This window comes from Mauremys mutica, chromosome 2, assembly GCF_020497125.1.
Source record: "Mauremys mutica isolate MM-2020 ecotype Southern chromosome 2, ASM2049712v1, whole genome shotgun sequence".
NCBI classification, from domain to species: domain Eukaryota; kingdom Metazoa; phylum Chordata; order Testudines; family Geoemydidae; genus Mauremys; species Mauremys mutica.
Window position 1 is genome coordinate 4,171,034 of NC_059073.1, and position 25,165 is coordinate 4,196,198.

The window sequence follows — 25,165 nt, forward strand, 5'->3', positions numbered from 1 at the left end:
CAGCGCCCAGCGCCCTGCGCCAACCCCTGCCCCACCCAGAGACCTCAGCTCCCTGCGCCAGCCCCTGCCCCACCCAGAGACCTCAGCGCCCTGGGCCAGCCCCTGCCCCACCCAGAGACCTCAGCGCCCAGCGCCCTGCGCCAACCCCTGCCCCACCCAGAGACCTCAGCGCCCAGCGCCCTGCGCCAGCCCCTGCCCCACCCAGAGACCTCAGCTCCCTGCGCCAGCCCCTGCCCCACCCAGAGACCTCAGCGCCCTGGGCCAGCCCCTGCCCCACCCAGAGACCTCAGCTCCCAGCGCCCTGGGCCAGCCCCACCCAGAGACCTCAGCTCCCAGCGCCCTGCGCCAGCCCCTGCCCCACCCAGAGACCTCAGCGCCCTGGGCCAGCCCCAGCCCCACCCAGAGACCTCAGCGCCCTGGGCCAGCCCCAGCCCCACCCAGAGACCTCAGCTCCCAGCGCCAGCCCCTGCCCCACCCAGAGACCTCAGCGCCCTGCGCCAGCCCCTGCCCCACCCAGAGACCTCAGCGCCCTGCGCCAGCCCCTGCCCCACCCAGAGACCTCAGCGCCCAGCGCCCTGCGCCACCCCCTGCCCCACCCAGAGACCTCAGCTCCCAGCGCCCTGTGCCAGCCCCAGCCCCACCCAGAGACCTCAGCGCCCTGCGCCAGCCCCTGCCCCACCCAGAGACCTCAGCGCCCAGCGCCCTGCGCCAGCCCCTGCCCCACCCAGAGACCTCAGCTCCCAGCGCCCTGGGCCAGCCCCACCCAGAGACCTCAGCTCCCAGCGCCCTGCGCCAGCCCCTGCCCCACCCAGAGACCTCAGCGCCCTGGGCCAGCCCCAGCCCCACCCAGAGACCTCAGCGCCCTGCGCCAGCCCCTGCCCCACCCAGAGACCTCAGCTCCCAGCGCCCTGCGCCACCCCCTGCCCCACCCAGAGACCTCAGCTCCCAGCGCCCTGTGCCAGCCCCAGCCCCACCCAGAGACCTCAGCGCCCAGCGCCCTGCGCCAGCCCCTGCCCCACCCAGAGACCTCAGCGCCCAGCGCCCTGCGCCACCCCCTGCCCCACCCAGAGACCTCAGCGCCCTGTGCCAGCCCCAGCCCCACCCAGAGACCTCAGCTCCCTGCGCCAGTCGCTGCCCCACCCAGAGACCTCAGCTCCCTGCGCCAGCCCCTGCCCCACCCAGAGACCTCAGCGCCCTGGGCCAGCCCCAGCCCCACCCAGAGACCTCAGCGCCCTGGGCCAGCCCCTGCCCCACCCAGAGACCTCAGCGCCCTGCGCCAGTCGCTGCCCCACCCAGAGACCTCAGCTCCCTGCGCCAGTCGCTGCCCCACCCAGAGACCTCAGCGCCCAGCGCCCTGCGCCACCCCCTGCCCCACCCAGAGACCTCAGCTCCCTGGGCCAGCCCCTGCCCCACCCAGAGACCTCAGCTCCCTGCACCAGCCCCAGCCCCACCCAGAGACCTCAGCTCCCTGTGCCCTGCGCCAGCCGCAGCCCCACCCAGAGACCTCAGCTCCCTGCGCCAGCCCCAGCCCCACCCAGAGACCTCAGCTCCCTGCACCAGCCCCAGCCCCACCCAGAGACCTCAGCGCCCTGGGCCAGCCCCAGCCCCACCCAGAGACCTCAGCGCCCAGCCCCTGTGCCAGCCCCAGCCCCACCCAGAGACCTCAGCTCCCTGCGCCAGCCCCTGCCCCACCCAGAGACCTCAGCGCCCTGCGCCAGCCCCAGCCCCACCCAGAGACCTCAGCGCCCTGTGCCAGCCCCTGCCCCACCCAGAGACCTCAGCCCCCTGTGCCAGCCCCTGCCCCACCCAGAGACCTCAGCGCCCAGCCCCCTGTGCCAGCCCCAGCCCCACCCAGAGACCTCAGCGCCCAGCGCCCTGCGCCAGCCCCAGCCCCACCCAGAGACCTCAGCTCCCTGCGCCAGCCCCTGCCCCACCCAGAGACCTCAGCTCCCTGTGCCAGCCCCAGCCCCACCCAGAGACCTCAGCTCCCAGCGCCCTGTGCCAGCCCCTGCCCCACCCAGAGACCTCAGCTCCCAGCCCCCTGTGCCAGCCCCTGCCCCACCCAGAGACCTCAGCGCCCTGTGCCAGCCCCAGCCCCACCCAGAGACCTCAGCGCCCTGTGCCAGCCCCAGCCCCACCCAGAGACCTCAGCGCCCTGTGCCAGCCCCTGCCCCACCCAGAGACCTCAGCTCCCAGCGCCCTGCGCCAGCCCCTGCCCCACCCAGAGACCTCAGCTCCCAGCCCCCTGTGCCAGCCCCAGCCCCACCCAGAGACCTCAGCACCCTGCGCCAGCCCCACCCAGAGACCTCAGCGCCCAGCGCCCTGTGCCAGCCCCAGCCCCACCCAGAGACCTCAGCACCCTGCGCCAGCCCCACCCAGAGACCTCAGCGCCCAGCGCCCTGTGCCAGCCCCTGCCCCACCCAGAGACCTCAGCTCCCAGCGCCCTGCGCCAGCCCCTGCCCCACCCAGAGACCTCAGCTCCCAGCCCCCTGTGCCAGCCCCAGCCCCACCCAGAGACCTCAGCACCCTGCGCCAGCCCCACCCAGAGACCTCAGCGCCCAGCGCCCTGCGCCAGCCCCTGCCCCACCCAGAGACCTCAGCTCCCAGCCCCCTGTGCCAGCCCCAGCCCCACCCAGATACCTCAGCGCCCAGCGCCCTGTGCCAGCCCCTGCCCCACCCAGAGACCTCAGCTCCCTGTGCCAGCCCCAGCCCCACCCAGAGACCTCAGCGCCCAGCGCCCTGCGCCAGCCCCTGCCCCACCCAGAGACCTCAGCGCCCAGCCCTGCTGTAGCCCGGCCTGCAGCACCCCATCTCGACTCCAGTAGGAGCAGTGCATGCGGGGACTGGGGACTGCTGCGCTCTGCTGCGTGTCATGCCCCTGGGATCCCTGGCAAGGGGCACAGTCTGGGGGGAGATGCCCTGGCTCCTCCCTGCTCCTGTATAAGGGGCTCAGGCACGTGCCCCCCAACATCCACCATTCTGCCCTGCAGACCCCTCTCCCCCGTGGCCTGGGGCCTCACCCCTGAGACAAGCCTGGGGCAGTCACTGGCTGCTGCGTGCTAGGAGTTTGCTGGGTCTCAGCTCAGTTTGCAGTGGGCAGGTCCCTCCCCAACACTAACTGTCCTGTTGCTGGCATGGAGCGAAGGGAGAGCCCCACCTGGTTGAGCGGGATGTCCTGGCCCACCATGCAGCGCAGGCAGTAGATCAGTGCCGAGAGGGTGATGGCCCGGGGGGCGTTGCAGTTCCCATGCACCTCGGGGCCAGAGCCAGAGAAATCAAACACGGCGCTGCCCTGCGGAGAGCCGGGCTCAGAACGGGGCTCTGCCCTCGCCCCCCGATGGGGTCAGCCCAGCCGCCCGGCCCCCCTTCACCCCAGCCTGGATCAGCCCAGCACCCACCTCCCCCCAGAGACGGGTCAGCCGAGCCACCTGGCCCCCCTTCATTCCAGCCCTTCCCCCCCAGAGCAGGGGTCAGCTCAGCTGCCCAGCCCCCCTCTGCCCCCATCCTGGGTCAGCCCAGCACCCACCTCCCCCATCAGAGTTGCCCCAATATCCTAGCTCCTCCCCTACAGATTCATCCCCCCGAGTCACCCCCAGCCCCTTCCCTGCTCACCCATCAGATGGGAGGTTACCTCTGCCCCAGGTCGCCCACCTTTGGGTTAACTCTCCTCCTGCCAGCTGGCTCCCCACAACTCTCTCATCCTCCTGCTACCCCCCCATTCCTCCCCCTGCACATCCCCCTCCCCCACAAGAGCTCCTGACGTCAGCCCCGACCCCCAGCAGAGGGGCTTGGCTCACCTCCTGTGGGTCCACCTCCACCTTCAGCTGGATGGGGGAGCCGTCGTCCATGTGATCCTGCGCCTGCACCGCCATGGGGTGCGTCGCTGCCCCCCAGCGAGCGGCGAATCCCTTCAGCATGTCCCGCACTGCCACCTCCGCGTTGGCCTGTGGGGCAAAGCGGGGCAGTGAGGGGGGCCGGGGGAGCCCAGGGGTCCCGCTGCTTTGCGCACAGATCAGGGCAAACAGCCCCAGGAACTCAGGCCAGGCCCCACCCCCTTACCTGGATGTGAGCCATGTAGGTCTGCACCACCTCCAGCCCATACAGGCCAATCAGCTCGCTCACCAGCTGGATCCCCTTCTGATTGGCTGCCACCTGCGCCCGCAGGTCCGACAGGTTGTCCTGGAGGTTGCGGGTGCCGCTGCTGCCTGGGATGCAGCCGGGAGCCATCAGGGCCTCGCTCACAGCTGCTGAGAGGAAGGGCAGGTGGAGACAGGTGCCAGGATGCACCCGCATGCTGAGATATTCACTCCCCAAGGGGCACACTGGCTCCCAGGGTATCGGGGGCCGAGAGCTACCCAATCCCCAGCCTGGGGCCTTGGGGGAGGCAAGCACCCAACGAACAAATCCTGCACCCCCCGCAGGGCTGGGAGACCGAGCCCACCCACCCTGCTGGTGCGGAAGGGGAGCTCCTGCCAGGGTCAGGAAGACGGCTCCCCCGCGGCCAGAGCGCAGGGATCCCTTCGGGGGTCTCCCATCTGCATGCAAATCCAGCCCAAGGCTGCTTAGCTGCTCCTCCCAACTCATGCATGAAGCCCCCATCCTGCCCCCAGCAGACTCACCCTCCTCCTGGAAGACTCCATCCTTCACCAGCTTAAAGGACACAAAGATGGCGCCTTCCTCCTGCAGCACCTTGGAGTGCGGGGGCATGGAGCCGGGTGTGATGCCGCCGATGTCCGTGTGGTGCCCACGGCTGGCGACGAAGAACACGGGCCTTGGCACCCCTGGCCAGAACACCTGGGAGGGGAGAGCAGCTGGAATCGGGGCCAGGGACCCACGTGCCCTGCAGGGGCTCTGGGCAGGGCACAGCCAGGTGTGGGGCAACCCCCACCCACTGCCTCGTCTTTGGGACACCCGCTGCCCTGAGTCACCATCCTGTCAGCCCCACTTGGCCCCTGGCCTCTCTGTTGAGGCTACAGTGCCCTGGGGGCTGGCACCTCTGTGGGGGGGGGGGGGGGAAGACCTGCCTGCTCAGGAATGGGCTTTGGCGGTGCGGGGTCCGCTCTGGGTCTTCCACGGCACCGAAGGACCCCCCAGCGCCAAAATGCCGCCGAAGACCCCGGAGTGGACCCCCCACCACCGAAATGCCACCGAAGACCCCGGAGTGGACCCCCCAGCGCCCAAGACCCCGGAGTGGACCCCCCCACCACCGAAATGCCACCGAAGACCCCGGGAGCAGGGCCCCTCTTTGGCACAGGGCCCGATTCTGGGGAATCGGGGGAATCAGCGTAAAGCCGGCCCTGGCCATGGGGAGCTGCAGCCAGCGGCACCAGCTGCGCCTTGCCCAGGCCCTGCCGGTGGTACTCACGGGTGTGATGACAGTCAAGTCTGGGAGGTGGCTGCCCCCCGCACATGGGTGGTTGCTGAGGATCACGTCGCCCTCGTTCAGGTCAGCCCCGAGGCTCCGGAGCTGAAATGGCACCGAGAGCGGTGCTCAGGGGCCGCCCCGGGGGAGCCGCAGGCCCAGCCCACGAAGCGCAGAGCAAGGGCGCAGGGGGATGCCCAAGAGGTGTGTGCCGGGGTTGCGCCTACCTGGAACTGGACAGCCTCCTGCATGGCACCAAGGTGCACGGGGATGTGGGGAGCGTTGGACACCAGCCCCCCATCTGGCCCGAAGAGGGCACACGAGAAGTCCAGCCGCTCCTTGATGTTGGTGGAGATGGCCGTTCTCTGCAGGTTCCGGCCCATCTGCTCTGCAGGGCGAGATGAAGCGACTGCTACCGAGGCCAAGCAGGGAGCAGTTCCATAGGAATCCCAGCCCCACGGCCACGCACCCACCCTCCCCACAGCCTAGGCAGCTCAGAAGGCTGAGCAGTCCCCCTCCATCCCTGGCTCCAGCTGGCAACATGGGTCCATCTCTCCCCCACTTCCCCAGCACCAGCCGGTCTGCACTTCATATCAGTGCCACATGCTCTCCATGCACGAGCCTTCTTCACTGCCGCTCCAGTGCCTCTAGGACCCAGCAGCTCCTCCGAAATCTCAGCCACAAACGCCTCTCACTTCCCTGTCCTACAGGCCTCTTGTGCCCCACACCCCTGACTGAACCGGGGCGACCCTTGGGCCATAGTTTGTTTGAAAGATGCTATATGAAATGCAGCTGCCTCTGGGGTGGAGCATGAAACAGCTGGGTAACAGCAACCCAGCAGGGCTCTTCAGCAGCTTGGGACAGGAAGTGAAGGAGAGTCTGTGCTCCGCTGAAGCTCCAGGGGGAATTTGGAGAGGCAGAAGGAGCTCCACCTAATTAGAACGGGGCCAGGACAATGGGATTAACACCCCAGCTCTGGGGTATGTGGGCCAGAGACCCTAGCAACACTTCCAGCTGTGCAGCGCCCCCTAGTGCTGCACTGGGTTCAGCACTAACTGCAAGGGGACCGTGTTCCCCCCTGCTGCTCCCGGCAGCTTCTGGCATCCTGGGAAGTCTCCCATCCAAGCACTGCCCTGCCCAGCCCCACCCCGGGCTTGTGGGATGGGCCCAGCTGAGAGCACTCACAGGGGGGAGTTTCTGTAGTATTTTTATGAAGCTCAATATGGCGACCGTCGGGAGGGGGAGGGGTTGTTCTGCCTGAAATGGTGCTGGGACTGGTGTAGGGTGACCACACAGCAAATCTGAAAAATCGGGACGGGGTGGGGGGTAATAGGAGCCTATATAAGACAAAGCCCCAAAAATCAGGACTGTCCCTATAAAATCGGGACCTCTGGTCACTCTAGGCTGGTGTAACGTTAGGAGTGTGATATAGTGTCTCATTGAAAGGCGACGGGGCCAGAAAGAGTTAATTACCTCCCAGACTGACCTGACCCAGGGCCGAACTGTAGAAACTGATTAGGAAAACATGTAAATGAGCAGAGCTTGGAAATGCAAGTCTGCACTGTTAGAGGTGGAAGGAGAGGTGTTTGCTCAGGTCTTGTGATGTCAGCAAACAAGTCTTAGCTCAGTGGTTTGGGCATTTAGGGATCTGGGGCAAAAATCTGCCTGGAGATTGGTCCTGCTTTGAGCAGGGGGATGGACTAGATCAGGGGGTCTCAAACTGGGGGTCAGGACCCCTCAAGGGGCCATGTGGTTATTACATGGGGGGTCATGAGCTGTCAGCCTCCACCCTAAATCCCGCTTTGCCTCCAGTATTTATAATGGTATTAAATATACAGAAAAGTGTTTTTAATTTATAAGTGGGGGGTCGCACTCAGAGGCTGCTGTGTGAAAGGGGTCACCAGTGCAAAAGTGTGGGAACCACTGGACTAGATACCTCCTAAGGTCCCTTCCAATCCTGATCTTCTATGATTGCTATGGCTTTAATTCAAAGATCAAAAAAGGAATATTAACATTTATGATGATACTTGAGTGCAATAGTATTATTGTCTCTGTGTCTCTTAGCAGGTTGTGGTCACCTGTATCTGAACTGTTTAATGGGTAAATTACCCTGTGCTAATTGCCAGGATGTTTGGAAGGAGAATTAAGCCTATTGTTTTCTCAGGCGAAAAGGCTACTGGAAATGCCCCTGGGACACGATCCTACTTCATCTCAGATCTGCTTTGGGTTTCAAGAGGGGGAAACCTTAAGCCCCAAGGATTGAGATCCCCAGTCACTGACTGGAGCCGCCCTGAATATGGACATTGGACTGTAACCTCTGGACTATTTCTAAAAGGACTTTTGGCAACTACAAGCTCATCTCTGCTGTGTCTGAACCTCAAGAATTGAATTCAAGTCTGTCTGTAGATTGATCTTTTAACCAACACACTTTTCTTTTTTAATACATTTTAGTTTAGTTAACAAGAATAGCATGTATTTTGGGTAAGATCAAGTTATAACTGAACCTGGGTGTGTGGCTGATCCTTTGGGGTTGGAAGAACCTTTTCTTTTATAATCACCATCATATGTTTGACAGGTGTGTCTGGATGGAGGCCTGAGGCTGGGCACTTTAAGGGAACTGTATTGTTTGCACTTCTGAGTAACCAGTGAGGTACTAGAGAAGCTGTTTTGTGCTGGCTGGTAAATCTAAGCATTGTCTGCCCCGTTTTATTTGCAGTTCACCCTAATTGAGTGACCTCAGCTGGCTCCCACGGGCAGCACCGTCACAGTGGCGTAGTCAGCAGGATCCACAGAACCAGGTCAATTAAGCTTTGGGTCAGAACCCCACGCTATCCACATTGGAATTTTGGTATTGAGAGTTTGGTTGGTTAAGGAGCAGTTGCAATGGGTGAGCAAAGAGCATATGAGGTCTTGACAAAAAAGCCCTGGAAGATTTGTGCTCAGAAAAGGGGATAAGCTTTAGAAAGATGCTATAAATCAAGAACTGAGAGAGCTGTTAATGGCCAGTGATCAGGGGGCAGGAGCACGGCCCTTACCCGATGCTACAGAAGCTGCAGAACAGCAAGTAGCATGCAAAAGGCAGCAAGTAAACTGCAACTTGAACATGAACAAAAACTGGCAGAAATGCGAATGAGAGAGAAGCCTTGGCCCAGCTGGAGAAGGAGGCTGATGAAAGAAAGAAAGAGAAAGAAGCTGCTGTGATGAAGTGGGGCTGTTCTTAATGCTTCCTCTGAATACTGTGTGGGGGCCTCAGTTTCTGGCCCACAGTCTGTCTCCGTGGCAACTAATGGCCCAGGCACTTCCCCCCTGCAAGGGGATGGCTAAAGTTGAACAAGAGATCAGGTGACCTCCTGGCCCAGGAAAGAGTTGTTGGTGTCACTAGGCATAAATCTAGGTAACTCGGGAGGATGGCTTTGGGCCTATGTGACCCAAAGTACCTTTATGTAAAGTGCTTTTGTTAGCCTTACTAAACTTCTGTAACCTTTTGTGTTATGTGCTAATTACTGGCAGCGGCAAGGCTGCTTGACACTAGATGTAGCCAATACTAAATAAGATAGGCGGAAAGCAGGTGCTGTAATTAAAGTTATATGCATGAGAACGTAGCCCCCACGGTGGGAAAGTACAGATAACTGATCACAGAAGAGTTGCTAACGAGCTAAAGTGGTTTTTGCCAAGTATGACTTAACTGCTTCATGTGATTGCTATTGCAAAGTGTATTTGCTGCATGGGAATGAAAGGTGGGGGGAGAGGAGGAGTGTGGGGGTGATGGGAATGCTTAGCTGAAGTTATGTATAAAGAGAGGAAAACCGCTTGTATGGGTGTGCAGGATTTGAGATTGCTATGTCTCCCTTGCACCTTATTTGGGCTCAAATAAACTTTTTTTTGCTTCTCCACCTTGGTGTGTTTATTGGAAGCGAAGCACACCGGGCAACGAACCACTGTTGCTGTTGCCTCGGGCCTCTGTGCCGGCAACAGTCAAAGGCCAGAGAGGAGGGGCTGGAGGGGGTTTCAGTCTGGAGCTGGCGGGGGACGAGGAGTGAGGGCAGACGTGGGGGTCTGGCTCGCTGGGCCCCAGAATGGACCCGGCCGAGGGGTCCGGTTCACTGTACCTACAAGCTCTGTTTTAGACCCTGTTCCTGTCATCGAATAAACCTCTCTGTTACTGGCTGGCTGAGAGTCACGTCTGACTGTGAAGTGGGGGGGCAGGACCCTCTGGCTTCCCCAGGACCCCGCTGGGGGGACTCGCTGTGGGAAGCACACGGAGGGGCAGAGGATGCTGAATGCTCCAAGGAGAGACCCGGGAGGTGAAGCCGTGGGAGCTTCTTGCCCTGCAGACAGGCTGCTCCGAGGGAGAGGAGGCTCCCCAGAGTCCTGCCTGGCTTTGTGGGGAGCAGTTCCAGAGCAGCGCCCGGGGACTCTGTGATAGCTGCTAAAAGAGAGGAAAGGGCTCGTAGAAGGAAAATGGAAGGACAGGCTGCTGAGGAGAGGATTCACCGAATGCAACAGGAGGCAGTCAGAGTTCAGCTCCAAGTCAAAAAAGCAAGGGAAGAACAGCAAAAACTGTATCCTCTTAAAAGTCCAGTTTACAACAATGTTGGTATGTTCAGGGCCGGCTCCAGGCACCAGCCTTCCAAGCTGGTGCTTGGGGCGGCAATCTGCAAGGGGCGGCAGTCCCTGTTGTTTTGCCCCCAAGTAGCGCGCTGAATTGCCGCCGCGGGCGGGGGGGGGAGCAGTCTGTGTGTTCTTAAGGCGGCAGGTGCGTTTCCGCGGCGGCAGCAATTCGGGGGCAGCTTCTATGTGTAGCTGTCTGCGGCGGCTTCAGCTAAACATAGAAGCTGCCGCCGAATTGCCGCCACCGCGGAAACGCACCTGCTGCCCTAAGGGCACACGGACTGTCCCCACCATCCACGGCGGCAATTCGGTGCGCTGCTTGGGGCGGCGAAAACTGTAGAGCCGGCCCTGGGTATGTTGTATAACTGTGAGCCGTTGTCTGGGTGTAACCAAATACACTGCCACCTTTTATGTAAATGCTGTTACTGTGAGTTCAGTAGAAGGTGACTCCATAACTTGTGCCAATACTATAAGAACATAAGAACGGCCGTACCGGGTCAGACCAAAGGTCCATCTAGCCCAGTATCTGTCTACCGACAGTGGCCAATGCCAGGTGCCCCAGAGGGAGTGAACCTAACAGGCAATGATCAAGTGATCTCTCTCCTGCCATCCATCTCCATCCTCTGACAGAGGCTAGGGACACCATTCTTACCCATCCTGGCTAATAGCCATTTATGGACTTAGCCACCATGAATTTATCCAGTCCCCTTTTAAACATTGTTATAGTCCTAGCCTTCACAACCTCCTCAGGTAAGGAGTTCCACAAGTTGACTGTGCGCTGCGTGAAGAAGAACTTCCTTTTATTTGTTTTAAACCTGCTGCCTATTAATTTCATTTGGTGACCCCTAGTTCTTGTATTATGGGAATACGTAAATAACTTTTCCTTATCCACTTTCTCCACATCACTCATGATTTTATATACCTCTATCATATCCCCCCTTAGTCTTCTCTTTTCCAAGATGAAGAGTCCCAGCCTCTTTAATCTTTCCTCGTATGGGACCCTCTCCAAACCCCTAATCATTTTAGTTGCCCTTCTCTGAACCTTTTCTAGTGCCAGTATATCTTTTTTGAGATGAGGAGACCACATCTGTATGCAGTATTCAAGATGTGGACGTACCATCGATTTATATAAGGGCAATAATATATTCTCCTTCTTATTCTCTATCCCCTTTTTAATGATTCCTAACATCCTGTTTGCATTTTTGACCGCCTCTGCACACGTGGACATCTTCAGAGAACTATCCACGATGACTCCAAGATCTTTTTCCTGACTCGTTGTAGCTAAATTAGCCCCCATCATATTGTATGTATAGTTGGGGTTATTTTTTCCAATGTGCATTACTTTACATTTATCCACATTAAATTTCATTTGCCATTTTGTTGCCCAATCACTTAGTTTTGTGAGATCTTTTGAAGTTTTTCTCAGTCTGCTTTGGTCTTAACTATCTTGAGTAGTTTAGTATCATCTGCAAACTTTGCCACCTCACTGTTTACCCCTTTTTCCAGATCATTTATGAATAAGTTGAATAGAATTGGTCTGAGGACTGACCCTTGGGGAACACCACTAGTTACCCGTCTCCATTCTGAGAATTTACCATTTATTCCTACCCTTTGGTTCCCTGTCTTTTAACCAGTTCTCAATCCATGAAAGGACCTTCCCTCTTATCCCATGACAGCTTAATTTACGTAAGAGCCTTTGGTGAGGGACCTTGTCAAAGGCTTTCTGGAAATCTAAGTACACTATGTCCACTGGATCCCTTTGTCCACATGTTTGTTGATCCCTTCAAAGAACTCTAATAGATTAGTAAGACACAATTTCCCTTTACAGAAACCATGTTGACTTTTGCCCAACAATTTATGTTCTTCTAGGTGTCTGACAATTTTATTCTTTACTATTGTTTCGACTAATTTGCCCAGTACTGACGTTAGACGTACCGGTCTGTAATTGCCAGGATCACCTCTAGAGCCCTTTTTAAATATTGGCGTTACATTAGCTAACTTCCAGTCATTGGGTACAGAGGCTGATTTAACGGACAGGTTACAAACTATGTATGGGAGGGGTAATGAAAAATTCATAGATAATGTAAAAGTCAATGGTAAAAGCTGTTTAGGGCAAATTATGGCTTCTAACATCACTCTAGTTAAAGCAGATCTTGTCAAAGAGGAAGATTATTTACCAATCAGAGTGTGAATGTTGTAGTCCTCTATGAGTTTACTGTCCGTGTGCCTTTAGCCAGAATCCACCTTGAATGGAATGGGGCTCAGCATGAAGTGATAGCTGGGGTAAGGAAGTTATTGCCTAAGGATCTTTTGATTGGGGAAAATATTAAAGCTTTGTTCAGCCCAAGTAGCCGGTCACAGGACAAGAATGATCTTAAACCTGTGTCTATTATGGGCAATGATTTGGCTGGGGAGGGTTTCTTCAAAAGTGTGCCTGTGCAAAAAAGCAGTTTGTCGGTGAATGAAGTGTCTGAATGTCTGTGTAGTAATTCAAAAGTGAATTTGAAATTAGAACAAGCACAGAAAGATCTCACTGGTCAGAAAAATGTTTCTCAGGAGCAGATGAAAGTGGCTGGTCAGGTTGAAGCCCGAGCTGAGGAAGGAAAGGGGAGATTTGTGATGGGTGATGGATTGGTGGCTAGCACAGCTTGTAAAAGTGAACCTGAAACGGGTAACTGTGATTTGCTGGCAGTAGCTCAGTGTAGTGAGAAGAGCAGCAGTGTGTCTGTGGGGAGTGGCAATGTGCCTGGTAGGGAAAGTCTGGATGAGCCTAGGCAGCCGTGTGAGCTGGTGGCTTTGTCTAGTCAGCAGTTTGGGAAGACAAGGACAGTGGAAGATGAGTGTCCCTGTCCCTTACCTGTTACCTGTGTGGAGAAATGTGATAGTGGAGGGAATGTGCCTGTGTCTGTCAGGGGTATTGATTTGCTTATGGAGGGAGCTACCTCGGTCTCCAAGCAGTTGTCTATGAACAGCCCTGTGTGCTGGGACAAGAGAAATGAGATCCTGAGCTGTGTGTCTGGTAGAGGAGAATGTGTCTCCGGCTCTTCTGTGTCTGTGGAGCAGACAGAAGGGGCCTTTCAGCCTGGGAGGGTTGAGAATAGTGCAGTTGTCTCAGAGTTGGTTCTGGATTCAACTAAAGCCCAGGAAGGGAATGGTCTTAAGTTTGTGTCTGCTGGGGAGAATGGCCCTGTGACTAGGTTGCATCCAGTTAGTGTCCTAGCAAAATCCCAGAGACCAGACAATTCTGGTGCTTGTATTTTGCCTGTTGCTAATGTGTGGTTGGAAAAGGGTGTAGCAGCTCTATCTGATCAGGGTGATGCCCTAGCTAGGGCACAAGGAGAGCATGAAGATGATTTAATTGTGTTACCTACTGACAGTTTGACAACTTGTAGCAAGAAGGAAAAGATTCCTGAACTTGTTCGTGGCCAAGGGAAGGAGAATGCTTCTAACCTGTTATTTAGTGAGTCTATGAGTTTGCCTGAAAGGCGATTCTGTAGGAATCCACCTGATGGGCCAAAGGTGATCATGGATGTGAGTAAGACCCAGAAACAGTCTGTTGTGACTCAGGGAAGTGTTCCTTTAGACCAAGCCCTAGGTGAAGAGGATGTGACGAAGTGGGACTGTTCTTAATGTTTTCTCTGAATACTGGGTGGGTGCCTCAGTTTCCCCTATGCAGTTCTTAAGTATCTAGGTGGTGGGAGAAGGGGGTGTGATTATTGTAGAGCCCTAGAGGGCAGATATGATGCTGTCTGGACAGAAAATGGCCGACACTCTGTCTCCTGGCAACTAATGACCTGGGGCCCTCCTCTACAAAGGTGCCAGCTGAAGGTTCTGACGAAGCGGGGCTGCTATTAATGTTTCCTCTGAATACTGTGTGGGTGCCTCAGTTTCCCCTGTGCAGTTCTTAAGTCTCTAGGGGGTGAGATTGTTGCAGAGCAAAGGGCCAGTGTGCATAAATGGCCGACACACTGTCTCCTGGCAACTAATGGCCGGGCCCTTCCCCCCTGCAGGGGGATGCTAAAGGTGGGGGAGAACAAAGGGATCCGGTGACCTCCTGGCCCGGGAAAGAAACAAAGCCCAGAGGAGGGGGGGCTGGAGGGGGAGTCAGTTTGGAGCTGGCTGGGGACGAGGAGTGAGGGGCAGACGTGGGGGTCTGGCTCACTGCCCCCAGAATGGACCCGGCTGAGGGGTCCTGTTCTCTGTACCTACAAGCTCTGGTTTAGACCCTGTTCCTGTCATCGAATAAACCTCTGTGTTACTGGCTGGCTGAGAGTCACGTCTGACTGCAGAGTGGGGGTGCAGGACCCTGTGGCCCCCCCAGGACCCCGCCTGGGCGGACTCGCTGTGGGAAGCGCACGGAGGGGCAGAGGATGCTGAATGCTCCAGGGTCAGACCCAGGAGGTGAAGCCGTGGGAGCTTCTTGCCCTGCAGACAGGCTGCTCCGAGGGAGAGGAGGCTCCCCCAGAGTCTGGACTGGCTTTGTGGGGAGCAGTTCCAGAGCATCGCCCGGGAACTCCGTGACAAAGGTGTTGGAGAACAAAGGGATCAGGTGACCTCCTGGCCCTGGGAAAGAGACAAAGGCAGAGGAGGGGCTGGACAGTTTCAGTTTGGAGCTGGCTGGGAAAATGGAAGGGAGCCCAGACGGGGCTCTGACCTCCCTGGGGCCCCCCAAGATGGACCTGACTGAGGGGGTCCTGTTGTCTGTACCTGCAAGACCTGTCTTGGACTCTGTTCCTGTCGTCCAAATAAACCTGCTGCTTTACTGCCTGGCTGAGAGTCACGGTGACTCGCAGGAAGCCGGGGGTGCAAGGCCTTGTCTCTCCCAAACTCCGTGACAGAGGGTAAGGGCAGAATTTCTGTGAGGGATAAATTGGTGCTTAGAGAAGTTCCTAGGGAAAGGAATCCTCAGGGTTGTCTTTGCAAGCAGTTTACTGCAGCTGAAGGGTGTGGAAGTGATTTGATCAAGGAAGTTTCAGTTCCTACCAGCCAGAAATGTTCTGTTGTGAATGGATCCACTGACTTTCCTTTTGAGAGATCCAGTGTGGGGAGCTTTGAGAAGGTCTCAGGTGGAGTAGAAGATGTTAAGAAAGTTGAGCAGCCCTATAACCACGTGGCTGTGTGTGGCCAGCTTGTTGGGAAGACAATGGTGTTGGGACAGGACTGTCTCCATGCTGAATCTGTAAGTGAGCAGTCTGTGCTTCAGGGGCTGAGGAGAGATTTGGTTACTGGTGTTTCAGAGCAGAACAGTTTTACGGCCGAATGCTTGGGGCTGCAGGATGACCTGTTACTGAAGAGGAGGGGACAGGGAAAAGCTCTGCTGGTGTACGGAGCTGTGGATTATGCTTGTTTGGTAACACCAATAAACATGGCATTGCCTGCACTTTGCACTCAGGCCTTCTGCTTTCTGTCTGGGTGACAAGAACTGAGGGGGGACGAGAGGAAGTCCTAACATGGGCAGCAGAATGGCAGGTGAAATTCAATGGTGATAAATGCAAAGTGATGCACATTGGAAAACATCATCCCAACTCTACAGACAAATGTATGAGGTCTAAATTAGCTGTTACCATTCAGGAAAGATCTTGGAGTCACTGTGGAGAGTTCTCTGAAAACATCCACTCAGTGTGCAGTGGGCAGCCAAACAAGGGAACAGAATGTTGGGAATCATTAAGAAAGGGATCGATAATAAGACAGAAAATATCATGTTGCCTCTATATAAATCCATGGTACCCCCACAGCTTGAATCCTGTGTGCAGATGTGGTCGCTCCATCTCAAAAAAGATACATTGGAATTGGAAAACGTACATATGAAGAGAGATTAACAAGACTGGGACTTTTCATCTTAGAAAAGAGACAACTAAGGGAGGATATAATAGAGATCTAAAAATCCTGAATGATGTGGAGAACGTGAACAGGGAAGTGTCATTTACTCCTCCACATAACACAAGAACCAGGGGTCACCCAATGAAACTAGAATCATAGAAGCACAGGGTTAGAAGGGACCGCAGCCGCCGCCTAGTCTAACACCCTGCTGAGATGCAGGATTTGTTGTTCCTAAACCAGCCATTAACAGGCAGCAGGTTTAAAAGAAACCAAAGGCAGTATTCCTTTGCACAACGCACAGGCAACCTGTGGAACTCTTTGCCAGAGGATGTTGTGAAGCCAAGACTATAACAGGGTTCAAAAAAGAACGAGATGAGCTCCTGGACGACACACATGTAGAGTGGGCCTGGGGGCTGGCCTGGTGCCGCAGCCTCACCTGCAATGCCCATGAAGCGGTGGGAGAAGATGGAGAGCTGGATGGTGTCGAGCTGGGTGCTGATGGGGCCCTGCTTCTCGGAGCCCACAGCAATGCTGATGTCCCCATGGCGGGTGATGGAGGCCGTGCAGCCCGGCTCGATGAGGATGGTGCTGAGGGACAAGGCTGTGTTAGTGCACACGCCCATGGGAGGGTTCCCCAGGGCAGCACTTCCCATCACCCCCCGGGACGTCCATCATCACCCACCCTCCAGAACTCCCTGAAGCACCTGCACAGCCTCTCGCGCAGGAGCGACAGAGACTTCCCCAGCCACAGAGCAAGTCGGAGCCTGGGCTGGGAACAGCACCCAGGAGCGCTGACCACCGATCTCAGCCCCGCTCAGCTCTCCCCTCTCGACAGCGGGCAGAGAACCCAGGCGTCCTGATGCCCAGCGTCCTGCTTTAACCATTGGCCCAGGTTCTCTCCCCAGCGACAAGCATAGAACCCAAGCGTCCGGGCTCCATCTACCCCCCTCCCACCTGTTCTTATCGATGATGATGCTGGGGCCAGGGATGGAGTGGTCCCAGGACAGATCCTCCAGCAGGTACACGCAGGTGTCCAGGTAGCCATCAGCGAAATAGCAGCGGGTCACCTGCCCAGGGAGAAGAGGGGATGCCCTGAGAGTGCCTGGGCCCAGGTTCCCCCAACCCCGCCCCGTTGTGCATCACTTAACAGGGAACCCTCTCCCCTGCGCCCTGGCACAGAGGGAGCCAGTGTCCCAGCCGTTCAGACTGAGGGGCCAGGCCAGGCAAGACCCAGGCACTGATCCTGCCCTGCCCCAGAGGAGCCATCTGGACCCACAGGGCAGGGCTCAGCACAGCCAGCCTGCCCTCCTGCCCTCAGCGCCCCGCGGGCCTGTGCTGCCCAGGAGCGGTGCCCGTTGTGCCACACCGGGGCAGGGCTGTCTGGGAAGAGCTGAGCCCCAGGAGCTGCTCTGAGGCAGGGCATGGGACAGGACCGGCAGATCGCTGACTGGCAGGGGCATTGTGGGATTGCCCTGGGATAGGTGCTGCCCCGTCCCAGAGCCCGCCTGCCCCTAGGAAGGGAGGGAGCCAGCCCTCTCCACAGTCCCGGGGGGAGAGGGGCGCCCACGGCGGGGTGGGAGAGTGCTGCTGCCTGGGTCTCACCGTCTCCACGCGGGCGGGTCTGCCGCTGGCCGCGACTGGCTCGTCCTGGCCAATCCCGGTGCTGCCAATGCCTCGCACGCGCACGTCATCCACCATCACAGGGCGCCCAGGGATGGTGAAGCCAAACTCCTTCAGGTACCTGCAGGGCCAGGCTGCTGTTAGCCCAGGCACATGCTGCACCAAGGCTGCAGAGACGCCCAGCAGCCCGGCACGTGCCTGGGAACAAACCCCGCTGCACCCCTTGCAGGGCAGCCGAGGGCGCTGGGGGCAAGGTGGGGTCCTCTGGGCCACAGGTGGGGCAGGGACAGTGGCCTGGCAGCCACAAGGCAAGTCTCCAGCGAGCCCTGGGCAGGTGCTGCCCACTAACCCCTGGGCCCTCAGGATCGTGCCCCGGTGCACGTCAGTCGTTCTGGAAGGCACCCCCAGCCCCAGTGCTGTGGGGGGAAGGCGGGGCCCAGGCCCCCGCCTGGGGCAAGGGACACCCACCTGCTGGAGAAGGCGGCGCGGAAGTCCCCAGCCCGGCAGGAATCGGACGTGGCCGGGTGCCCCTTGGCCGAGCACATGAGGGCGCAGTCCGTGCGCTCGTAGCGCAGGTGCAGGAAAGGCTCCGTGCAGATCTGAGACCTGGGCGGGGAGGGTGGGGTTAGCTGGTCCCCCAGCGCAGCACTTCCCATTGCCTCCCGGGACGTCCATCGTCACCCACCCTCCAGAACTCCCCCAAGAGCCTCTCCGTCCCCCCGAGAACCCCCCTGCTCCCCGAGAGCCCATCGCCCCCCACGAGAGCCCACCCGCCCCCCAGAGCCCATCGCGCCCCACGAGAGCCCACCCGCCCCTGCCCCCTGAGATCCCATCGCCCCCCCCGAGAGCCCACCCGCCCCCACCCCCCAGAGCCTGTCCGCCCCCCCAGAGCCCATCGCCCCCCACGAGAGCCCACCCGCCCCCCAGAGCCCATCGCGCCCCACGAGAGCCCACCCGCCCCCCAGAGCCCATCGCCCCCCACGAGAGCCCACCTGCCCCCGCCCCCTACGAGCCTGTCCGCCCCCCCAGAGCCCATCGCCCCCCACGAGAGCCCACCTGCCCCCGCCCCCTGAGAGCCCCCCTGCTCCCCGAGAGCCCATCGCCCCCCACGAGAGCCCACCTGCCCCCTGCGAGCCTGTCTGCCCCCCAGAACCCATCGCCCCCCACGAGAGGCCCACCCGCCCCCGCCCCCTGCGAGCCTGTCTGCCCCCCAGAACCCATCGCCCCCCACGAGAGGCCCACCCGCCCCCTGCGAGCCTGTCTGCCCCCCAGAACACATCGCCCCCCACGAGAGCCCACCCGCCCCCTGCGAGCCTGTCCTGCCCCCCAGAACCCATCGCCCCCCACGAGAGCCCACCTGCCCCCGCCCCCCACCAGAGAGCCCGCCTGCCCCTCCCCCTCCCCCCAGAGAGTCCGTCCCACCTGCCCAGAGGAAGCGGTGGGAGGTGCTGATGCAAATCCCTGGGCTGATGACGACGGGCCCTCGGGGAGTCCAGCCTGCATGCAGCCCCCCCGCCCCCCGAGGGCAGCCCTGGGCCTGTGGGGCGGGTACCTGGGGAAGCCCTGGGCCTGCAGTGCCCGCACACACTCTGTCTGCAGCGCCGCCATGCGCGCGTCCAGCTGGGCATAGGCCTCGGGCCCGTAGCGCAGGGAGCAGGGCTCCTGGGCCTCGTGCACCACGTCCGCCAGGGCCAGCCCGTAGGCCGACAGGATCCCGCTGTGCCTGCAAGGAGACCCCGGCGTGAGGGCGGCGCTCACCCAGCCCTGGCACCGGCTCTGCCGCAGGGCAGCGGGGGGCACCCGGTCTGCTGGGCAGAGCGCCCCAGGCCGGTCCCAGGGCGCCGAACCAACTACCCCAGGAACCACGAGGCTGGCTCCCAGTGCCAGGCCCTGCTGTCCCCGGCCCTGCTCCCCCGGGCCCTGCTGTCCCCGGCCCCCCACTCCTAGCGCCCGGCCCTGCTCCCCCCGGCCCTGCTCCCCCCGGCCCCCCACTCCCAGCGCCCAGCCCTGCTCCCCCCGGCCCTGCTCCCAGCACCCGGCCCTGCTGTTCCCGGCCCCCCACTCCCAGTGCCAGGCCCTGCTTCCCGCAGCCCTGCTCCCCCCAGCCCCCCAATCCCAGCGCCCGGCCCTGCTGTTCCCGGCCCCCCATTCTCAGTGCCCGGCCCTGCTCCCCCCGGCCCTGCTCCCCCCACTCCCAGTGCCCTGGTCCCACCAGCCCCCTCTGCTCCTGTGTCCACTCCCCCTGGTTCCTTCTGGGCCCCGTGTCCCAGTGCCCGGCCCTGCTCCCCCCAGCCTCTGCCACATCCAGCTGCAGGGACACCAAAATCAGCAAACTGTGACCCTACCAAAACGAGCCAGCCCGCTCTGTAGCACCCAGCAGAGCCACAGGGCGCCCAGCATCCCCACCCCCGCCCTGCCGAGCCCTGTGGGGCTCTCTGTACCTGCCCTCCCTATGCAGACCCCCAGAGCCGGGGGAGAGACCTGGGAAGTGTCAGCCCCCCCGGCCCCCCACGGGCTCTCTGGGCCCTGGCAGACACGATGCCCCCCCCAGCTCCCCGGCCCGTACCTGTGAACGAACACCCGCTTCATGCCTAGCACACGGGCAATGGCGCAGGCGTGCTGCCCCCCTGCACCCCCAAAGCAGGCCAGCACATGGCACGAGGTGTCGTGGCCTCTCGCCTGCCAGAACCAGGGGAAGCGTCACCCACAGGGACAGCAAACCAAGCCGCCCCTCCCCCCCGTGAGACCCCCCCCCTCCAGACTCAGGGATCCAACCCTTCCCCCGGGGAACAGAGCCCCCCCGCCCCCAGCAAGACCCAGGGAACCAACCCCTCACCCCGGGAACTGAGCCCCCACACCCAGCGAGCCCCAGAAACCCCCCACCACCACCAGGGAACTGCGTGTGAGCCCCAGGAACCTTCCCCACCCCCGGGAACAAGTCCAGGGGAACCCTTCCCTCTCCTGCAGGCAGGGGGGGCCTGCACTTGGCTCAGCCCTGCGCCCGGGAGTGCTGGGTGCCCTGCGGCAGAGCCCATGCACGGAGCCTGGCTCTGCTCCCAATGCAGGCAGGGGAGCAGGGGTGGGGGACTCCGGGGCATCTGCCCAGGGGGTGGGGGGAGGAAAGGCCCTGCCGGCTCTGGGGAGAGGCGGGGGCAGGTGTCACCATCGTGGGGCTGAGAGGCTGCAGCACTGTCCCACCCCTACCTGGGTCAGGGAACGGATGGCCCGGCACATGGCCTCGTTGGCCACCTGGATGAAGCCCATGGCCACCTCCTCCACGGTGAGAGGGGAGCGGGGGCCTGGCGCCTGGCTGGCCGGAAAGGCGTTCACGCGGGCAGTGAGCTCCTGGAAGCCCTGCAGGGTGGCGTCCCGCGACAGCGGCTGGTCCTCACCCGGCCCGAAGATGTGGGGGAAGTAATGGGGCAGCAGGCGGCCCAGGCACAGGCTGGCGTCGGTCACTGTCAGGGGCCCCCCTGCAAGGACAAGGGGTCAGTCGCTGCCGCTCACCAGCCCACCCGGACACGCCCCGGCACAGCAGAGCCCCGGCCTCACCCTTCCGGTAGCAGGCGGGGCCAGGATGGGCCCCCGCAGACTCAGGACCAACCACAAACAGCCCAGACCTGGAGGGGAGAGAAGGGAGACGCGTTACGGCAGCGCGGCCCCGGGGCAGGCAGGGCAGCCCCACGCAGCGGGAGCGCCCTGCATTTGGGGCAGGGAGTGAAGGAGAAGCCTGGGTCCAGCTGAGGGCACATGGGCAAGAGGGAAGTAGGAAAACGGTGACCTAGATCGGACGCAGGCAGGGACAGTGCGGGTCACGCGCCAGCCCCGGGAAGTACCAGAAGCCCTGTTAGGTGCCCCTAGCGCCAGGCTGGGGCATCGGGGTCAGACCCGGGGGAGAGCGCCCCCTACTGAGCCCCCCCCGGGCAGCACAGCGCCCCTAGCGCCAGGCTGGGGCATCGGGGACAGACCCGGGGGAGAGCGCCCCCTACTGAGCCCCCCCCGGGCAGCACAGCGCCCCTAGCGCCAGGCTGGGGCATCCGGCACAGACCCGGGGGAGAGCGCCCCCTACTGAGCCCCCCCCCGGGCAGCACAGCGCCCCTAGCGCCAGGCTGGGGCATCGGGGACAGACCCGGGGGAGAGCGCCCCCTACTGAGCCCCCCCCCCCCGGGCAGCACAGCGCCCCTAGCGCCAGGCTGGGGCATCGGGGACAGACCCGGGGGAGAGCGCCCCCTACTGAGCCCCCACCGGGCAGCACAGCGCCCCTAGCGCCAGGCTGGGGCATCGGGGACAGACCCGGGGGAGAGCGCCCCCTACTGAGCCCCCACCGGGCAGCACAGCGCCCCTAGCGCCAGGCTGGGGCATCGGGGACAGACCCGGGGGAGAGCGCCCCCTACTGAGCCCCCCCCCGGGCAGCACAGCGCCCCTAGCGCCAGGCTGGGGCATCGGGGTCAGACCCGGGGGAGAGCACCCCCTACTGAGCCCCCCACCAGGCAGCACAGCGCCCCTAGCGCCAGGCTGGGGCATCGGGGACAGACCCGGGGGAGAGCGCCCCCTACTGAGCCCCCCCCGGGCAGCACAGCGCCCCTAGAGCCAGGCTGGGGCATCGGGGACAGACCCGGGGGAGAGCGCCCCCTACTGAGCCTCCACCGGGCAGCACAGCGCCCCTAGCGCCAGGCTGGGGCATCGGGGTCAGCGCTGACGCAGAGGAGAGCGCCCCCTGTTGAGGGGAAATGGGATGCAGCACGGCCCCCAGCAGTAGCCGAGCGTGTGTAGATCTCGGAGCTGCCCTGACGCTGCTTAGCCTGTGGGGTGCCACGTTACACCCCCAGCGTGGGGAGGGGAGAAGGAGCCGGGACGGGGCTGGAACCAGGAATGGCCGATGTCCAGGGGCTGGATGCTGAAGCTCAAAGCACAGCCCCTTGGGCCAGGAACGTCAGAGCACTTGGAAAAAGAACGGCCCATCCAGTCCCTTGAGCAGCAGGCGAAGCAGCCCCCAGAGCCAGCCCCACACTTGGGGGCCCTCTCTTGGCCCACAAGCAGGACTGGGGTTGCTAGGCCTGGACGGGTGTCACTGAGGGGTGTGGGAGGCTCACCCCCTTTGTAAGGGGAGTCAGGGCCCCACAGCAGCAGAACCCACCTGAGCCAGCCCGGGTCCCTGAACCCCAGCCTGGGGGAAGCTCCCCAGGAGTGGCGGGGCAGGGAAAGGCACCCACCGGAAGAAGAGCATGGAGCCGCCGCCAGCCGCCACGGTGTTGATGTCCAGCTGGGGGGCCTGGATGCGGATCCCGGCCGTGGTCGCCTCGAAGACGTGCTCGTACTCGCCGGCGTAGCGGCTGACGTCCGTCGAGGTGCCTGCGGGGGTCACAGCTCAGCCACTTGCCCCAGGCCCCAGCCAGGGCCTGGCTCAGAGCTGGCTCCATCCCAAGGGCCTGCAGCCTGCCCGGGCCAGAGCGACACAGGGCCGCCCGGGGGGGCGCAAGTGGGGCAATTTGCCCCAGGCCCCGGGCCCCACAGAGACCCCCACGAGAGTTTTTCAGGGCCCCTGGAGCGGGGTCCTTCACTCTCTCCGGGGGCCCCAGAAAACTCTCACGGGGTCTGGGCCCCCGGAGCTTCTTCCGCTCCAGGTCTTCAGCGGCAATTCAGCGGTGGGTGGGGGGATCCTTCTGCTCCGGGACCCGCCGCCGAAGTGCTGGGTCTTCGGCAGCAATTCGGCGGCAGGGACCCCCTGAATCCTCTGGGCGGCTTCCCCGGCCCCTGCCCAGCACCGGGCCTCGCCTGCCCTAGGGGAGCCCATCTGGGGGAGCCAGGGTCCCCCACCGCGTTCAAAGGAGCTCGGACCCTTCCCACTCCAGTCACAGGGAGAGACCCCCCCCTGCAGGCGGCACCCACCTCCCATGTCGAAGCCGATCACAGGCTGCCCGTCCTCCTGGCTGTAGGTGGTGACTGCGTAGCCCACAACGCCGCCGGCGGGGCCAGACAGGATGGCCCTGGAGCCACTGAACTGCCCCATGGGGGTCAGGCCCCCGTCGGAGCGCATGAAGAGCACCTGGGTGTCCTGCAGGGGGAGCCAGAGAGAGCGGGTGAGCCTGGAGCCAGGTGGGACGAGGGGGTGGGGCCCTGCATGGAGCAGGAACCGGGGTCCCCAGCTGGGTGACAGGCAGTGCCAGGGTGGGTTCACAAGGCCAGCAGAACTGGGACGGGCCCTGGGACAGAGGCTGGAGCCAGGGAAGGGCTCTGGGATGTGCCCCCGGCAGGGAGAGGGGCCCTGGCACGGGGACACGGACCAGGCGCAGAAGAGGGGAGCAGATGAGTCCATGTGCAGGAGCCGGGAGTGGCCATGTGGGGAGGCGAAGAGCCACGTCTGCCTGGGTGGGTGGGGCAGCCCCGGGGGGCGGTTCAGGGCAATACCCGCCCAGCCGCTGGGGCAGTCAGGGCACGGCAGGCCCCTGGAGGCGATGTGCTGCCATGCTCACCTGGAGCTGTGGGGTGAAGCTGGTGCGGAAGCCATCCAGGTAGCGGTGGATGCAGGGGGTCAGGTAGGCGTCGGCGCAGGCGGTGTACCCGCGCGGCACCACCCGCACCATGGGCATCACCGAGGAGGACAGAGACACGTGCTGGAAGCCCAGCTCCCGGGCCAGCGCCCCCACCTGCTGCTCATGGGCTGGCCAGCTGCCAGGGAGAGAGAGTGGAGTCAGGGGCCTGGGGAGAGCCGTGGGGCAGAGGCGCCCGTTTCCTCAGAGCAGGGCAGCCCCGCCCCAAGCCAGACGGGAGAGCTTCCCAGCCCGCTGGGGCAGGGCCATGCTAGCAGCTGAGCAGGGGCGCTGGTGGGACACCGAGCCGGGCAGTGCCCAGTGTGGGGGTGGCACAAGGCTGACCTGCTCCCCAGGCACATGCCAAGCCCAGCCTTGGGTTTGGAGGTGCAGGCTCCAGCCCGGAGTGGCTCCGAGCACCGCGAGTGGGGTGGGGACCAGCACCCACTCGGGTCTAGGCTGAGCCCAGTGCTCATCTCACCCCTGCCCGTGTCTACCCCGTGCCCTTGGGGATGCCCCCCGCCCCCCAGCATGTCACCGCACTCGGGGCCATGTAGGCGACAGGGGGCCTAGCGCCCACCCGGAGGGACTCACGCGTAGGAGTGCAGGAGCACCACGGCCAGGCTCCGGATCCCCCGCGCCAGCAGCCGCTGCAGCTCTCTCCGCAGCATGGCCAGGTCCACGGGGCGCTGCACCACCAGCGAATCCCCCGTCACGCCTGGGGAGAAGACGGAGCCACGGTAGAGGGGCCCACACATGCAAACCGCAGCCCCAATCCCCCTCTGGAGGCCACGGGGCAGAGGGACAGAGAGCAGGGCAATGTGGGGAGGGGAACTGGGGCATTGGGAAGACACCAAAGGTGCATGGCTGAGCCCCCTCCATGGCACTGCCCTGGGTATGCACCGGGGGCGGGGGGCAGTCCAGCCGGCCCTGACTGCCCCCTGTCTCTGCTGCCCTCCGGCCGGCTCCAAACACCTACCTGAGAGCGCCTGGCCGGGCTCGGCCCCAGGGAGCTGGCAGCCGGCGCGGTGCAGGATCAGCCGCTCGTCCACCTCAACCACCTCCTCATACAGCACCTCGGGCACTGCCACCTCCTGGGGAACCGACAGAGAGGGGCCCGGTCACTGCCAGGCTGGGGGGCTGGAGTGTGGAGACCAGCCCCAGGGCAGGGCCAGTCACGCGTCCCCCGCATGGTCTGGGGCAGACCCAGGGATTGGCTCTC

General features: G+C 61.9%; 1 protein-coding gene across 1 annotated transcript in view; it reads right to left on the reverse strand.

The window, feature by feature from the left end:
- The window catches only part of OPLAH (5-oxoprolinase, ATP-hydrolysing), a 53,634-nt gene that overhangs the window by 21,719 nt on the left and 6,750 nt on the right, over positions 1 to 25,165 (reverse strand). Inside the window, exons 3-21 of the mRNA XM_045004808.1 lie at positions 24,923 to 25,037; positions 24,538 to 24,661; positions 23,887 to 24,082; positions 23,303 to 23,468; positions 22,627 to 22,765; positions 20,966 to 21,033; positions 20,618 to 20,886; positions 19,980 to 20,092; positions 18,966 to 19,136; positions 17,882 to 18,019; positions 17,396 to 17,534; positions 16,748 to 16,860; positions 16,230 to 16,381; positions 5,590 to 5,750; positions 5,366 to 5,467; positions 4,620 to 4,794; positions 4,060 to 4,244; positions 3,798 to 3,944; positions 3,158 to 3,292 (exon numbers count right to left, since the gene is read on the reverse strand). Of these exons, the coding sequence (XP_044860743.1) occupies positions 3,158 to 3,292; positions 3,798 to 3,944; positions 4,060 to 4,244; positions 4,620 to 4,794; positions 5,366 to 5,467; positions 5,590 to 5,750; positions 16,230 to 16,381; positions 16,748 to 16,860; positions 17,396 to 17,534; positions 17,882 to 18,019; positions 18,966 to 19,136; positions 19,980 to 20,092; positions 20,618 to 20,886; positions 20,966 to 21,033; positions 22,627 to 22,765; positions 23,303 to 23,468; positions 23,887 to 24,082; positions 24,538 to 24,661; positions 24,923 to 25,037 (2,808 nt within the window). The remainder of the gene's footprint in view (positions 1 to 3,157; positions 3,293 to 3,797; positions 3,945 to 4,059; positions 4,245 to 4,619; positions 4,795 to 5,365; positions 5,468 to 5,589; positions 5,751 to 16,229; positions 16,382 to 16,747; positions 16,861 to 17,395; positions 17,535 to 17,881; positions 18,020 to 18,965; positions 19,137 to 19,979; positions 20,093 to 20,617; positions 20,887 to 20,965; positions 21,034 to 22,626; positions 22,766 to 23,302; positions 23,469 to 23,886; positions 24,083 to 24,537; positions 24,662 to 24,922; positions 25,038 to 25,165) is intronic.